Source organism: Haliotis rufescens, unplaced genomic scaffold (assembly GCF_023055435.1).
Source record: "Haliotis rufescens isolate VD_foot unplaced genomic scaffold, xgHalRufe1.0.p SCAF_3, whole genome shotgun sequence".
Classification (NCBI taxonomy): Eukaryota; Metazoa; Mollusca; class Gastropoda; order Lepetellida; family Haliotidae; genus Haliotis; species Haliotis rufescens.
The window spans coordinates 50,669,820-50,688,579 of record NW_025964001.1 but is presented as its reverse complement, the minus strand read 5'-3'; the positions used below and the strand labels follow the sequence as shown (position 1 = coordinate 50,688,579).

General features: G+C 40.7%; 1 protein-coding gene and 1 long non-coding RNA gene across 4 annotated transcripts in view; both read right to left on the bottom strand.

Moving 5' to 3' along the window:
* Nucleotides 1–1,027: 1,027 nt before the first annotated feature.
* Nucleotides 1,028–18,760, bottom strand: part of LOC124141989 (aprataxin and PNK-like factor) — a 37,832-nt gene continuing 20,099 nt past the window's right edge. Inside the window, exons 11-12 of one of the 3 annotated variants that reach the window (XM_046510210.2) lie at nucleotides 10,729–10,811; nucleotides 1,028–2,930 (exon numbers count right to left, since the gene is read on the bottom strand). In XM_046510210.2, the coding sequence (XP_046366166.1) occupies nucleotides 2,674–2,930; nucleotides 10,729–10,811 (340 nt within the window). In that variant the 3' untranslated portion in view covers nucleotides 1,028–2,673. The remainder of the gene's footprint in view (nucleotides 2,931–10,728; nucleotides 10,812–18,760) is intronic. The other 2 variants (XM_046510213.2, XM_046510211.2) reach the window with 2 other exon arrangements.
* LOC124141990 lies at nucleotides 4,475–10,721 on the bottom strand. Its single transcript, XR_007223152.1, has 2 exons — nucleotides 6,831–10,721; nucleotides 4,475–6,656 (listed from the first exon to the last, which is right to left on the bottom strand). It is a non-coding gene; the product is annotated as an uncharacterized LOC124141990 (long non-coding RNA).

Here is an 18,760-nt window from a genome sequence, read left to right as displayed (position 1 = left end):
CTATCAATGGACCTACAGAATAAGACAACACTATTAGTGGATACAGAACGACTGACAGTACTGTACTTGAATGAAGGGGTTTGTTTGTTTGTTGTTTAATGCCTCACTCAACAATATTCCAGCTATATAACAGCAGTCTATAAATAATCAAGTCTGGACCAGACAATCCAGCAATTGAGTGAGTTGGGTTTAACGCCACTTTTAACATTATTCCAGTTATATCATGTGGTCAGCTTAATGTGGGAGGAAAGCCCGAAGTGATGCAGGTCGCAGACGTTTACCACTTCGGTGAAACCCAGAAGCACGGGTATGGTGCTGACAAACCTAGAAACATAATCGGGGCGAACCGGGTTTCGAACTCACAATCATAGGTTTCTGGCATGCCCAAGGGACGCAACTCTGCACAGCGAATCGCGGTGCCTCAGACGACTGGGCCACCCGTGCCCCCCCTGGTGCTGCTACATACCTAATCATGCTACATTGGTATTATCTCACCTAGTTATTTAATGAACTAGTCACAAGGGTTAGTGACCACCTAAGACTAGCCGCTGTGATAATTCATAGCCGACCAAGTACCACCTCAATTTAACCAAGCGCCTTAAAATACCGTTTTTGTGATGGAAGGATAAGGAATCCTAAGTTGTTTGACATAAACATGTGATAGACGTGTGACCCTCGTGACCCCAATGAAATTGAATAAACGGCAGATGTGTTGTGGTGCTGTTACCAGTAACGGTATGTGCCCTGCTGCAAAAGGCAGATGTGTTCGTGGTGCTGTCACCAGTAACAGTATGTGCCCCGCTGCAAAAGGCAGATGTGTTCATGGCGCTGTTACCAGTAACGGTATGTGCCCTGCTGCAAAAGGCAGATGTGTTTGTGGTGCTGTCACCAGTAACGGTATGTGCCCTGCTGCAAAAGGCAGATGTGTTCATGGCGCTGTTACCAGTAACGGTATGTGCCCTGCTGCAAAAGGCAGATGTGTTTGTGGTGCTGTCACCAGTAACGGAATGTGCCCTGCTGCAAAAGGCAGATGTGTTCATGGCGCTGTTACCAGTAACGGTATGTGCCCTGCTGCAAAAGGCAGATGTGTTTGTGGTGCTGTCACCAGTAACGGTATGTGCCCTGCTGCAAAAGGCAGATGTGTTCATGGCGCTGTTACCAGTAACGGTATGTGCCCTGCTGCAAAAGGCAGATGTGTTTGTGGTGCTGTCACCAGTAACGGTATGTACCCTGCTGCAAAAGGCAGATGTGTTTGTGGTGCTGTCACCAGTAACGGTATGTGCCCTGCTGCAAAAGGCAGATGTGTTTGTGGTGCTGTCACCAGTAACGGTATGTGCCCTGCTGCAAAAGGCAGATGTGTTCGTGGTGCTGTCACCAGTAACGGTATGTGCCCTGCTGCAAAAGGCAGATGTGTTCGTGGTGCTGTCACCAGTAACGGTATGTGCCCTGCTGCAAAAGGCAGATGTGTTCGTGGTGCTGTCACCAGTAACGGTATGTGCCCTGCTGCAAAAGGCAGATGTGTTCATGGTGCTGTTACCAGTAACGGTATGTGCCCTGCTGCAAAAGCAAACTAACCAAATATCTGGATCCTCCCTAAAATACGTGGCCCACACCTTCTTTTCACCAATGCCACTGCACATCTTTAACACATCTGTGTCTACCAGTCCTAAATGACATACAACCAACACAGGCCCAGGCCCACATGTCAAGACACAATTTGAAAAGAAAAAATAACATTCTTTTGATTAATAGTGACAAACAGCTACCAGGGAGTCAATGAAACAAGCAATGCTGTAGAAAGCAAACAAACACTGCTGGCAATGTAGAACAATACAAGCATTTAGCCATGATAAATGTATTACAAACACTAGACTTTCATCTAAATATCTTTTAAAGTAATAAAAGCTGTATAATTCTATGAATTAAAATCCAAATTGATTCCAGCAATGTTGCAGCTACAGACAGTAGAAGGTGGCAACTGCGGCCATGATTAGATGAAGCAAGGTAATACGTCCAAGGATGTTGACAGATGAAAATCTGACAATTTATTTATTACGACCTTAATCTGAGTCAAGTACTTGAAGGCTGATCCAGGGAACAAATGGCAGGGGGGCTAGCACAAGGGATGCTCCTAGATGTAGTGATTGAAATGTACGTGACACATCAGAGAATGATTAACATGGTAACCATGGTAACTGTACACACATATAATATACATCGCTGAATACTTGAAATTTACAAACATGACATGAAATATACAATGTTGTCAGAAACTGAAATAAGCTTGGCATAATGTTGAAAGCTTTAGTCCTTACATTTTAGAATATGTTACAAGGAATCACACTGTTTCTTTGCCCAAATCGGTTTGCTTCAGAATAAAACTAAGAATCTTAAAAAAGTATCAGTATTTAAAATACATTTATTTTCAATGATCATCCGTGATGAGTTTTGTTAATTACACACATTTACTATCAATAAAAGAACATGGCCAACGAAAATGATGTGATAAATTAGAAATATATTCAGAAGTATGTTTTGTCGCGTTCTGGACTACTTTATGCATGTAGACATGCAAACCCTGTTGTAGCAGAGATTTCACTAGTAAAACGAAGACTTAACGGCCTAAGAAAGAATGCCAAGTTACACAACATTGTATACAGTCATGAATGACATTCACTCAGCCTTTATTTCTATTTTCTTTCCAACGGGTTGCCGCATTTTCTTCTTCTTAACAAATCCTTTGGCTTCCTTCATCAAAGATCTCACATCCTCTTCCTCTGGGTCATAGTCCGAGTCTTCCTCCTCTGGATCTCCGCATGAAGATTCGCTCGCATAAGACTGCCCAATGTCATCGATAAAACTGTCATTGTAGTCATATGTGTTCGGTTCTCCGTTGTCGTCGTCATCTTTAGCAAGCACGCTTGTTTTACCTGCAGTGTGAGTCAGAGAGGGAGTATTCATGTTCAAATACCCTGTTTTGGGTAAGGCCAGATTTATTTGGCGTGGTACAGATTTTTGTCCCAAAATAATTGGTCGGTAGGTCAAAAATAAAACAGAATATAAAAATTCCCCAAAACATTATGTAGGTGGTGAGTGAGTGAGTGAGTGAGTGAGTGAGTGAGTATGGTTTTACGCTGCTTTTAGCAATATTCCAGCAATATCACGGCGGGGGACACCAGAAATGGGCTTCACACATTGTACCCATGTCGGGAATCGAAACCCAGGTCTTCGGCGTGACGAGCGAACGCTTTAACCACTAGGCTACCCGACCGCCCCTATGTAGGTAGTGAAAAAAGTGGAGACTATAATGATAGTATTTTGATATAATAATACATTTATTTTGATAGTGACAGAAGATGAGTTACATAATGTGGTACAATATATTTTACAATGTTGATAAACATTGTGTTTTCAAATTGTTGGTGTTATTTAGGAGATAACCTAATTTTGAACCGAGCACTTTAGCGCAAGGTTCCAAATTATAATAAAGAGGTATCTATTCTACAGTGGGACTACATCAAATTTCAAAACACAGTAGGTTATCTCCATTCTACCATGAGGGCAACAACGCTTTGAAAACGGCGTTCTTTTGCAACTCGTAATAACACAGGTGCACAGGTCCGCAATCTTAGAACATTCCAAAAAGTGGTCACAGTTAGTTATATATATATGTAACAATTATTACTAAAGAACTCACGGAAATGAAAAAAAACTTTTTTTTTCGATCTCAGATTTTAAATAAATGCAGTTAATATACAAAATATATAAATATTCAAACAACCTAATTAGTACTAATTGGGCCTTGGCACAAATACAGCGTATCAAAGGTTTATATGTCTTTTTACATGTAAAAGTGTGTAAAAATATGACTATTGTGAAACTGAGCATAACCAGGTGTTAGTAGATCAAGGTGAATGTCCATGACCTATAACACCTTGACAACAGGTGAAAACAGGTGCTTGAAACCCACGTGCATGTGATTTGTCAGTGGTTAGTGATTTGTGAGTGGCATTGTGGGATAGTGAATCATCGTCAAAATATCAGAACGTAAAAGTAACATATTCCCTTCTCAAACAACAACTTACATGTCATTATTATTATGTACATAAACACAGCTGTTATTTTTATTGTTGTTTTGATAACTTTTACCTAGGCATAATGCCTATAGCCTGTTTCTGCCATGTCATTTTGGACTTAGTTTTATTTTTGAACGTGAAAGTGCTTACAAATTACCTCCTGTAAAGTACATTTTGTATTGAGCACTGAGATAAAACTAGCAAATCCAGACTAGTACTTTTCCAGTTGTTTTGTTATTTCGTATTTACATCTATGTAATGCTTTGTGTCGATTATTAAATCCAGCAAAACAGTTTTTTTTCCATTTCCATGAGTACTTTAAAGTTCAAGATTAAAAAACACCATAGTCGTGAGTAGTTCATAATAAGTGTTCAAAACACATAGTTTTTCAAAAGAAGTTGACAAATAACACTCCTAACTTAATCCAAAGAGAGATGTTTTAATTTCTATCAAACTGTTGCACACTTTTGTACACTGTGGACTGGCTGTCGTTTCTCGGAAATTTGTGATAGAGGTCATTTCTTGGAAATCGAACATGCCATCATTTCTATTGTAGGGGTGACGGGTAATAGAAAAAGGTTTTAAAATGCTAAACAAATATATTTCTACAGCAAACTTTATGAATTAACATTCTAATATATATTTAACATGCCTAAGAGTTATTAGTCAGATAGCAATTACCCCCAGTAAACAATAATAACATCAAAGTAAATGCCTCTCCACCCTGAACTTGGATGTGGCAGAAGTTGACCTACATCACGGTTACTCACACCTCACAGCTGTCAATGGCTGACAATCATGTGTTTACATTAACTAGATCTAGTTAAAAGAAAAAGATGACAACCCCGATCTATGATGTGGTTCAACATTTACCTGTAGATTTACTGGGATTGATCGAGCCTGCGGGTACATTCATATGATTACTAATGGAACTGAGTATGACTGAACAGCCGCTGTTTAGGGTGCAGACGAGCCGGATATTTTGAAAAGAGGAATCTCTATGGTGTGACCTGTCAATTTCAAGATTTCACGGATCCAAAGCCAAATAGTGACAGAACTTAGACATTTCTGGTCCAGGAATAGTAGGTCGTGTATGATTTTCATAATTGTGGGTGTTCTGAAATGAATTTCATCAAGTTTGATAAGCTGTCACTTCAGTTGGGACATTGTTTTCGTGGACTTTTGAAGGGAAGTGTTTTCTGATGCACTTTCAAATCCCCTCCTGCCAAATTCTAACGGTGGTGGTTGACGGAGATGGCAATGGATATTGATCAGAAAAAGGTTTGTAAACACCATGTTGTCATGAATAAAATGTCTTCAAACACATTTTATTATGTTATATTTCACTTTCATTGTCGGTTGTTTCAATAATGAAATTACCTGTTCGTGGGTTTCAGAAAAAGTTACCAAAAAAATGAACAATTATTATTTTCTCAACAAAATTTTTTAGATATCACTCTTTCACTTATTTTGAATGTGTGAATCTTTGAATTATACCTCCCCACCCTGAACTGAGAACCGTCCTAACGTGTCCCGGTTGTCACTATATCTGCACTGCACTCTCAGTTATGGCTGCTAGAGAAATTGTAGGAAACCAGAAGACAACCCAGTACTGTGCGTGTGATGCTGTTCAACATTAACATGTTGACTAACTATCCCTGCTGGTGTGATGTTTTTTCAAACAATTTTTATAATGTTATATTTTACTTTCATTGTCGGTTGTTTACCTCTTTTTAACCAATCAGAATCAAGCATTCATCAATGTCATGGTAGAATGGGTAATTGATCTACAGAAATTGTACCATTTGAAACCTGTGGCAAATGCTGTCAGTTCCAAATGACATTTGGTAACGTTTATCTCCAAAGTATGCACACACAAAAAGAATGATGTTTTTCAAGATTCAAGAGAAAATCTAGCTATGACCAATAAAGTGATCCAAGATGAAGTTTTTATCTTGTTGAAAACTTAGTTAGGATCAACATGTTCAAATATATCAGAAACTCTTCAAGAAAATCTCTTCTTTTTTATCAATTTTAGCTTTACCTATTAACTATGTGTTGTAAAGTTCCAGACATGCAAGTGTTGAAATGAAGAGGATAAGTGTCTTTCATATGAACACATTGAATTACCTTCACAATTACATCCAAGCTATTTCATTCCTTAAATTATGCAGATCCTGTGAGCCACAAAGGGTCCTCAAATACCTCGTGATTACATACCTTGTCCTTACCATACCATGTCCTTACCATACCTTGTCCTTACATAATCCGTCCTTAATAATAACATAACCTGTCCTTACTATACCATGTCCTTACCATACCTTGTCCTTAACATATCTCATCCTTAACATATGTTGTCCTTACATAACCCGTCCTTAATAATAATAACATACCCTGTCCTTACTATTCCATGTCCTTACAATACCTTGTCCTTAACATACCTTGTCCTTAACATATCTCGTCCTCAATATACTCTGTCCTTACTATACCTTGTCCTCACCATAACATGTCCTTAATATATGTTGTCCTTACCTAGTCCCTACCATACCTTGTCACTAACATACCTTGTCCTTACTATACCTTGTCCTTGCCTTGTCCTTACTTACCTCGTCCTTAACATACCCTGTCCTTAACATATTATCCTTACCTTGTCCTTACCAAACCTTGTCCTTACCTAGTCCTTACCATACCCTGTCCTAACTATAGCTTGTCCTTCCCTTACCATACCTTTTCCTTAATATATGTTATCCTTACCTTGTCCTCAACATATGTTATCCTTACCTTGTCCTTCCCTTACCTTGTCCTTACTATACCTTGTCCTTAACATATGTTATCCTTACCTTGTCCTTCCCTGACCTTGTCCTTACCATACCCTGTCCTTACTATACCCTGTCCTTACCGAACCCTGTCCTTACCATACCCTGTCATTCCCTTACCTTGTCCTTAACATATGTTATCCTTACCTTGTCCTTCCCTTACCTTGTCCTTACTATACCTTGTCCTCAACATATGTTATCCTTACCTTGTCCTTCCCTTACCTTGTCCTTACTATACCTTGTCCTTAACATATGTTATCCTTACCTTGTCCTTCCCTGACCTTGTCCTTACCATACCCTGTCCTTACTATACCCTGTCCTTACCGAACCCTGTCCTTACCATACCCTGTCATTCCCTTACCTTGTCCTTAACATATGTTATCCTTACCTTGTCCTTCCCTTACCTTGTCCTTACTATACCCTGTCTTTACCATTACATGTCCTTACCATAACTTGTCCTTACCATACCTTGTCCTTACCATAACTTGTCCTTACCATAACTTGTCCTTACCATACCCTGTCCTTACCATAACTTGTCCTTACTATTCCTTGTCCTTACCATAACTTGTTTTTACCATACCTTGTCCTTACCATACCTTGTCTTTACCATAACTTGTCCTTACTATTCCTTGTCCTTCCCATACCCTGCCCTTACTATACCCTTTTCTTACCATACCATCCTTAACATACCCTGTCCTTACCATACCCTGTCCTAACTATACCCTGTCCTAACTATACCTTGTCCTTAACATACCCTGTCCTTACCATACCCGCTCCTCACCATACCTTGTCTTTACCATAACTTGTCCTTACCATACCTTGTCCTTACCATACCCTGTCCTTGCCATACCTTGTCTTTACCATAACTTGTCCTTACCATAACTTGTCCTTACCATACCCTTTCCTAACCATAACTTGTCCTTACTATTCCTTGTCCTTACCATAACTTGTCCTTACCATACCTTGTCCTTACCATACCTTGTCCTTCCAATACCCTGCCCTTACTATACCCTGTCCTAACTATACCTGGTCCTTAACATACCCTGTCCTTACCATACCTTGTCTTTACCATAACTTGTCCTTACTATTCCTTGTCCTTCCCATACCCTGCCCTTACTATACCCTTTTCTTACCATACCAACCTTAACATACCCTGTCCTTACCATACCTTGTCCTTAAAATACCCTGTCCTTACCATACCCGCTCCTTACCATACATTGTCTTTACCATAACTTGTCCTTACCATACCTTGTCCTTACCATACCCTGCCCTTACCATACCTTGTCTTTACCATAACATGTCCTTACTATTCCTTGTCCTTACCATAACTTGTCCTTACCATACCTTGTCCTTACCAAACCTTGTCTTTACCATAACCTGTCCTTACTATTCCTTGTCCTTACCATACCTTGTCCTTACCATACCTTGTCTTTACCATAACTTGTCCTTACCATAACTTGTCCTTACCATACCTTGTCTTTACCATAACTTGTCCTTACCATACCTTGTCCTTACCATAACTTGTCCTTACCATACCTTGTCCTTACCATACCCTGTCCTTACCATAACTTGTCCTTACCATAACTTGTCCTTACCATAACTTGTCCTTACCATACCTTGTCCTTAGCATACCTTGTCTTTACCATACCCTGTCCTTACCATAACTTGTCCTTACTATTCCTTGTCCTTACCATAACTTGTCCTTACCATACCTTGTCTTTACCATAACTTGTCCTCACTATTCCTTGTCCTTACCATAACTTGTCCTTACCATACCTTGTCCCTACCATACCTTGTCTTTACCATAACTTGTCCTTTCCATACCTTGTCCTTACCATACCTTGTCTTTACCATAACTTGTCCTTACCATACCTTGTCCTTACCATACCCTGTCCTTACCATAACTTGTCCTTACTATTCCTTGTCCTTACCATAACTTGTCCTTACCATACCTTGTCCTTACCATAACTTGTCCTTACCATACCCTGTCCTTACCATAACTTGTCCTTACTATTCCTTGTCCTTACCATAACTTGTCCTTACCATACCTTGTCCTTACCATAACTTGTCCTTACCATACCCTGTCCTTACCATAACTTGTCCTTACTATTCCTTGTCCTTACCATAACTTGTCCTTACCATACCTTGTCCTTACCATAACTTGTCCTTACCACTGAATAAACAAGAGATAGAAATATTATGATGTTTATTGCAAACACATCCATAGTAAAAGGTTCATCTAAAATAAAACAATTTGAATATAATCTACATTTAAATCCTATTCTGCTACATGTATATCACAGCAGCCTGTGAAAAGTCAAGTCCATGGCATCAGGGTACGATGAGATTCAAATGAACAATGTCACCCAAACTAATTTAGCCACCTCTTATGACAAGCAATAGAAAGTTTGTGAAATGTTCTGAAGACCACAAGTCCTCTCACGATGTAACCGAGAGAGGGGTTTAATGCCACTTTGAACAGTATTTCAGTTACATCAAGTCAGCTTCATGCGGGAAGAAAGCCCGAAGTGATGCAGGTCGCAGACGTTTACCACTTCGGTGAAACCCATGAGCATGGGTATGGTGCTGACAAAGAGTAAGATAATCAGGGATTGGAACCCATGATACTTGTTTCCTGGCGTACCTAAGGGGTGCAACTATGCAATGCAAATTGTGTCAGACTACTGACTGGAGCGGAGAGCACATACACTTATAGTAAAGTAAGGAGATGGGGATGTGCTGGAGTGGAGAGCACATACACATATAGTGAAGTAGGGAGATGGGGATGTCCTGGAGTGGAGAGCACATACACATATAGTGAAGCAAGGAGATGGGGATGTCCTGGAGTGGAGAGCACATACACATATAGTAAAGTAGGGAGGTGGGGATGTCCTGGAGTGGAGAGCACATACACATATAGTGAAGTAGGGAGGTGGGGATGTCCTGGCGTGGAGAGCACATACACATATAGTGAAGTAGGGAGATGGGGATGTCCTGGAGTGGAGAGCACATACACATATAGTAAAGTAAGGAGATGGGGATGTCCTGGAGTGGAGAGCACATACACATATAGTGAAGTAGGGAGATGGGGATGTCCTGGAGTGGAGAGCACATACACATATAGTGAAGTAAGGAGATGGGGATGTCCTGGAGTGGAGAGCACATACACATATAGTGAAGTAAGGAGATGGGGATGTCCTGGAGTGGAGAGCACATACACATATAGTGAAGTAGGGAGATGGGGATGTCCTGGAGTGGAGAGCACATACACATATAGTAAAGTAAGGAGATGGGGATGTCCTGGAGTGGAGAGCACATACACATATAGTGAAGTAAGGAGATGGGGATGTCCTGGAGTGGAGAGCACATACACATATAGTGAAGTAAGGAGATGGGGATGTCCTGGAGTGGAGAGCACATACACATATAGTGAAGTAAGGAGATGGGGATGTCCTGGAGTGGAGAGCACATACACCTGGTGAAGGAAGCTCTAGACGATAGTTATTGAAGCAACTAAGCATGCAACTCTTATTCCTTTTTGGACAATACATAAGAATTGTTGATAATCAATTTCTGAGTAAATATTGCAAGTCTTCAAATATGCTCAGGACAAAATATATTCTTCCTGCAACAATACAATAAAGCTTATATTTCATAACTGTGATCGAAAGTTGATTTCATATGAATATTTCAAAGATGATTGTCGTGTAAATGTCTTAGCATGTCAATTTGAGTGAGTGAGTGAATGTTGTTTTATGCCACAGTCAGCACTATTCCAGCAATATATCACGCCTGCATGTGAAACTGAAGAAAAGGTCTACCTATCGTACACCTACCATCCTTTTTTGCTGGTTTTCTCTTGGGCTGATCATCTGGTTTCTTTTTATGAGAATATTTCTTTAAATGGTCGGCATTTTTCCTGCAAGAGAGTTGCATTATAGGTCTCGTCACTTTTAATAAATCTGAGCTATATGAGGAGTCTGTATGTACATGAGAAGTATGTATGTACATGAGAAGTCTGTATGTACATGAGAAGTCTGCATGTACATGAGGAGTCTGTTATTACAAGAGAAGTCTGTATGTACATGAGAAGTCTGCATGTACATGAGAAGTCTGTTATTACAAGAGAAGTCTGTATGTACATGAGAAGTCTGCATGTACATGAGAAGTCTGTATGTACATAAGAAGTCTGCATGTACATGAGGAGTCTGTATGTACATGAGAAGTCTGTATGTACATGAGGAGTCTGTATGTACATGAGAAGTCTGTATGTACATGAGAAGTCTGTATGTACATGAGGAGTCTGTATGTACATGAGAAGTCTTTATGTACATGAGGAGTCTGTATGTACAAGAGAAGTCTGTATGTACATGAGGAGTCTGTATGTACATGAGAAGTCTGTATGTACATGAGAAGTCTGTATGTACATGAGAAGTCTTTATGTACATGAGGAGTCTGTATGTACAAGAGAAGTCTGTATGTACATGAGAAGTCTGTATGTACATGAGAAGTCTGTATGTACATAAGGAGTCTGTATGTACATGAGAAGTCTGTATATACATGAGGAGTCTATGTACATGAGAAGTCTGTATGTACATGAGAAGTCTGTATGTACATGAGGAGTCTGTATGTACATGAGGAGTCTGTATGTACATGAGAAGTCTATGTACATGAGAAGTCTGTATGTACATGAGGAGTCTGTATGTACATGTGAAGTCTGTATGTACATGAGAAGTCTATGTACATGAGAAGTCTGTATGTACATGAGGAGTCTGTATGTACATGAGAAGTCTATGTACATGAGATCTGTATGTACATGAGGAGTCTGTTATTACAAGAGGAGTCTGTATGTACATGAGGAGTCTGTATGTACATGAGAAGTCTGTATGTACATGAGGAGTCTGTATGTACATGAGAAGTCTCTATGTACATGAGGAGTCTGTATGTACATGTGAAGTCTGTATGTACATGAGAAGTCTGTATGTACATGAGGAGTCTGTATGTACATGAGAAGTCTGTATGTACATGAGAAGTCTATGTACATGAGAAGTCTGTATGTACATGAGGAGTCTGTATGTACATGAGAAGTCTGTATGTACATGAGGAGTCTGTATGTACATGAGGAGTCTGTTATTACAAGAGGAGTCTGTATGTACATGAGAAGTCTGTATGTACATGAGAAGTCTGTATGTACATGAGGAGTCTGGATGTACATGAGTCTGTATGTACATGAGAAGTCTGTATGTACATGAGGAGTCTGTATGTACATGAGAAGTCTGTATGTACATGAGGAGTCTGTATGTACATGTGAAGTCTGTATGTACATGAGAAGTCTGTATGTACATGAGGAGTCTGTATGTACATGAGAAGTCTGTATGTACATGAGGAGTCTATGTACAAGAGAAGTCTGTATGTACATGAGGAGTCTGTATGTACATGAGGAGTCTGGATGTACATGAGGAGTCTGGATGTACATGAGGAGTCTGTATGTACATGAGAAGTCTGTATGTACATGAGGAGTCTGTATGTACATGAGAAGTCTGTATGTACATGAGGAGTCTATGTACAAGAGAACTCTGTATGTACATGAGGAGTCTGTATGTACATGAGGAGTCTGGATGTACATGAGGAGTCTGGATGTACATGAGGAGTCTGTATGTACATGAGAAGTCTGTTTGTACATGAGGAGTCTGTATGTACATGAGAAGTCTATGTACATGAGAAGTCTGTATGTACATGAGGAGTCTGTTATTACAAGAGAAGTCTGTATGTACATGAGAAGTCTGCATGTACATGAGAAGTCTGTATGTACATAAGAAGTCTGCATGTACATGAGGAGTCTGTATGTACATGAGAAGTCTGTATGTACATGAGGAGTCTGTATGTACATGAGAAGTCTGTATGTACATGAGAAGTCTGTATGTACATGAGGAGTCTGTATGTACATGAGAAGTCTTTATGTACATGAGGAGTCTGTATGTACAAGAGAAGTCTGTATGTACATGAGGAGTCTGTATGTACATGAGAAGTCTGTATGTACATGAGAAGTCTGTATGTACATGAGAAGTCTGTATGTACATGAGAAGTCTGTATGTACATGAGGAGTCTGTATGTACATGAGGAGTCTGTATGTACATGAGAAGTCTATGTACATGAGAAGTCTGTATGTACATGAGGAGTCTGTATGTACATGTGAAGTCTGTATGTACATGAGAAGTCTATGTACATGAGAAGTCTGTATGTACATGAGGAGTCTGTATGTACATGAGAAGTCTATGTACATGAGATCTGTATGTACATGAGGAGTCTGTTATTACAAGAGGAGTCTGTATGTACATGAGGAGTCTGTATGTACATGAGAAGTCTGTATGTACATGAGGAGTCTGTATGTACATGAGAAGTCTCTATGTACATGAGGAGTCTGTATGTACATGTGAAGTCTGTATGTACATGAGAAGTCTGTATGTACATGAGGAGTCTGTATGTACATGAGAAGTCTGTATGTACATGAGAAGTCTATGTACATGAGAAGTCTGTATGTACATGAGGAGTCTGTATGTACATGAGAAGTCTGTATGTACATGAGGAGTCTGTATGTACATGAGGAGTCTGTTATTACAAGAGAAGTCTGTATGTACATGAGAAGTCTGTATGTACATGAGAAGTCTGTATGTACATAAGGAGTCTGTATGTACATGAGAAGTCTGTATATACATGAGGAGTCTATGTACATGAGAAGTCTGTATGTACATGAGAAGTCTGTATGTACATGAGGAGTCTGTATGTACATGAGGAGTCTGTATGTACATGAGAAGTCTATGTACATGAGAAGTCTGTATGTACATGAGGAGTCTGTATGTACATGTGAAGTCTGTATGTACATGAGAAGTCTATGTACATGAGAAGTCTGTATGTACATGAGGAGTCTGTATGTACATGAGAAGTCTATGTACATGAGATCTGTATGTACATGAGGAGTCTGTTATTACAAGAGGAGTCTGTATGTACATGAGGAGTCTGTATGTACATGAGAAGTCTGTATGTACATGAGGAGTCTGTATGTACATGAGAAGTCTCTATGTACATGAGGAGTCTGTATGTACATGTGAAGTCTGTATGTACATGAGAAGTCTGTATGTACATGAGGAGTCTGTATGTACATGAGAAGTCTGTATGTACATGAGGAGTCTGTATGTACATGAGAAGTCTGTATGTACATGAGGAGTCTGTATGTACATGAGGAGTCTGTTATTACAAGAGGAGTCTGTATGTACATGAGAAGTCTGTATGTACATGAGAAGTCTGTATGTACATGAGGAGTCTGGATGTACATGAGTCTGGATGTACATGAGAAGTCTGTATGTACATGAGGAGTCTGTATGTACATGAGAAGTCTGTATGTACATGAGGAGTCTGTATGTACATGTGAAGTCTGTATGTACATGAGAAGTCTGTATGTACATGAGGAGTCTGTATGTACATGAGAAGTCTGTATGTACATGAGGAGTCTATGTACAAGAGAAGTCTGTATGTACATGAGGAGTCTGTATGTACATGAGGAGTCTGGATGTACATGAGGAGTCTGGATGTACATGAGGAGTCTGTATGTACATGAGAAGTCTGTATGTACATGAGGAGTCTGTATGTACATGAGAAGTCTGTATGTACATGAGGAGTCTATGTACAAGAGAACTCTGTATGTACATGAGGAGTCTGGATGTACATGAGGAGTCTGGATGTACATGAGGAGTCTGTATGTACATGAGAAGTCTGTTTGTACATGAGAAGTCTGTATGTACATGAGAAGTCTGTATGTACATGAGGAGTCTGTATGTACGTCTGAATGACAGCTGCCAAACATTACAGGAAGCACAGAGTAGCGTTCCATCACAATGAATATCAGCATGCAAAGGGAGATCACTCATTGCTTAAGCAACCACTGCCCAAGCAACATGCAACAAGGTTGTCTTGATTGGAAAGTTTAGTATCACTAAATCGACTTAAAAGTATCACAATAAAGCGATTAGCATGTAAATGAGATAATCTGTAAGTGATAGATAATATATTCCTATCAAGACCTTCAATTAATCAACTTAATCATACACATAAACTTAGTTCATCCATAAATGTTTAAAATCGAATGTCCAGCCAAGCAAATAATAGAAATAATTACATTTTTGTTGATCCAGGTCCCTCCCAAAGCATTTCCACTTTCATAATCTGCCCATTACACCTAACTGCCTCTAACTTACAGAGCCTCACAGCACAAATCATGTGCAACATACCCATTACCCCATCTGATCAGGAAATGCACCACACAAACAGACAATCTTTATACCATACCAATTGCTTGCCATATCTTTAATTACATGCACAAAGTATGTATTCAAAAGCTCCTGCCCAACATCTAACATGTCATCCCATATCAATCAACAAATGCCTTGCACTTAACACCCTACATTTTACACCCCAATAATACACCTAATACCCTCATCCTACACCTTACACCATCCCTACTCCCAACAACACATACACCAGATAATACACCCTACTCCCAACAACACATACACCAGATAATACACCCTACATCCTCCCACACAGTACACCCTTCTCCTAACACAAACACCAGATAATACACCCTACATCCTCCCACATAGTACACCCTTCTCCTAACACAAACACCAGATAATGCACCCTACATCCTCCCACATAGTACACCCTTCTCCTAACACAAACACCAGATAATACACCCTACATCCTCCCACATAGTACACCCTTCTCCTAACAACACATACAACAGATAATACACCCTACATCCTCCCACACAGTACACCCTTCTCCTAACACAAACACCAGATAATACACCCTACATCCTCCCACATAGTACACCCTTCTCCTAACACAAACACCAGATAATGCACCCTACATCCTCCCACATAGTACACCCTTCTCCTAACACAAACACCAGATAATACACCCTACATCCTCCCACACAGTACACCATTCTCCTAACACAAACACCAGATAATACACCCTATACCCTCCCACATAGTACACCATTCTCCTAACACAAACACCAGATAATACACCCTATACCCTCCCACATAGTACACCCTTCTCCTAACACAAACACCAGATAATGCACCCTATACCCTCCCACATAGTACACCATTCTCCTAACACAAACACCAGATAATACACCCTACACCCTCCCACATAGTACACCCTTCTCCTAACACAAACACCAGATAATACACCCTATACCCTCCCACATAGTACACCCTTCTCCTAACACAAACACCAGATAATGCACCCTATACCCTCCCACATAGTACACCCTTCTCCTAACACAAACACCAGATAATACACCCTACATCCTCCCACATAGTACACCCTTCTCCTAACACAAACACCAGATAATACACCCTACATCCTCCCACACAGTACACCATTCTCCTAACACAAACACCAGATAATACACCCTATACCCTCCCACATAGTACACCCTTCTCCTAACACAAACACCAGATAATGCACCCTATACCCTCCCACATAGTACACCCTTCTCCTAACACAAACACCAGATAATACACCCTACATCCTCCCACACAGTACACCCTTCTCCTAACACAAACACCAGATAATACACCCTACATCCTCCCACACAGTACACCATTCTCCTAACACAAACACCAGATAATACACCCTACATCCTCCCACACAGTACACCATTCTCCTAACACAAACACCAGATAATACACCCTACATCCTCCCACACAGTACACCATTCTCCTAACACAAACACCAGATAAAACACCCTACACCCTCCCACACAGTACACCCCACTCCTAACACATACAACAGATAATACACCCTACATCCTCCCACATAGTACACCCTACTCCTAACAACACATACAACAGATAATACAACCTAAATCCTCCAACACAGTACACCCCACTCCTAACACAAACACCAGATAATACACCCTACATCCTCCCACATAGTACACCCCACTCCTAACAACACATACAACAGATAATACACCCTACATCCTCCCACATAGTACACCCTACTCCTAACAACACATACAACAGATAATACACCCTACATCCTCCCACATAGTACACCCTACTCCTAACAACACATACAACAGATAATACACCCTACATCCTCCCACACAGTACACCCTTCTCCTAACACAAACACCAGATAATACACCCTACATCCTCCCACATAGTACACCCTACTCCCAACAACACATACAACAGATAATGCACCCTACATCCTCCCACATAGTACACCCTACTCCTAACAACACATACAACAGATAATACAACCTAAATCCTCCAACACAGTACACCCCACTCCTAACACAAACACCAGATAATACACCCTACATCCTCCCACATAGTACACCCTACTCCTAACAACACATACAACAGATAATACACCCTACATCCTCCCACATAGTACACCCTACTCCTAACAACACATACAACAGATAATGCACCCTATATCCCCCCACATAGTACACCCTTCTCCTAACACATACACAACATAATACACCCTACACCCTCCCACACAGTACACCCCACTCCTAACACAAACACCAGATAATACACCCTACATCCTCCCACATAGTACACCCTTCTCCTAACACATACACAACATAATACACCCTACACCCTCCCACATAGTACACCCTTCTCCTAACACAAACACCAGATAATACACCCTACCTCCTCCAACACAGTACACCATTCTCCTAACACAAACACCAGATAATACACCCTACATCCTCCCACATAGTACACCCCCTCCTTACACAAACACAACATAATACACCCTACACCCTCCCACATAGTACACCCTTCTCCTAACACAAACACCAGATAATACACCCTACATCCTCCCACATAGTACACCCTTCTCCTAACACAAACACCAGATAATACACCCTACATCCTCCCACACAGTACACCCTTCTCCTAACACAAACACCAGATAATACACCCTACCTCCTCCCACATAGTACACCCTACTCCCAACAACACATACACCAGATAATACACCCTACATCCTCCCACATAGTACACCCTTCTCCTAACACAAACACCAGATAATGCACCCTACATCCTCCCACATAATACACCCTACTCCTAACACAAACACCAGATAATACACCCTACATCCTCCCACATAGTACACCCTTCTCCTAACACAAACACCAGATAATGCACCCTACATCCTCCCACACAGTACACCCTTCTCCTAACACAAACACCAGATAATGCACCCTACATCCTCCCACATAGTACACCCTTCTCCTAACACAAACACCAGATAATACACCCTACATCCTCCCACATAGTACACACCACTCCTAACACAAACACCAGATAATACACCCTACATCCTCCCACATAGTACACCCTACTCCTAACAACACATACAACAGATAATACACCCTACATCCTCCCACATAGTACACCCTACTCCTAATAACACATACACCAGATAATGCACCCTACCCCCTCCCACACAGTACACCCCACTCCTAACACAAACACAACATAATACACCCTACACCCTCCCACACAGTACACCCCACTCCTAACACAAACACTAGATAATACACCCTACCCCCTCCCACACAGTACACCCCACTCCTAACACAAACACTAGATAAAAAACCCTACACCCTCCCACACAGTACACCCCACTCCTAACACATACACAACATAAACACCCTACACACTCCCACACAGTACACCCCACTCCTAACACAAACACAACATAATACACCCTACCCCCTCCCACATAGTACACCCAGCTCCTAACACATACACCAGATAATACACCCTA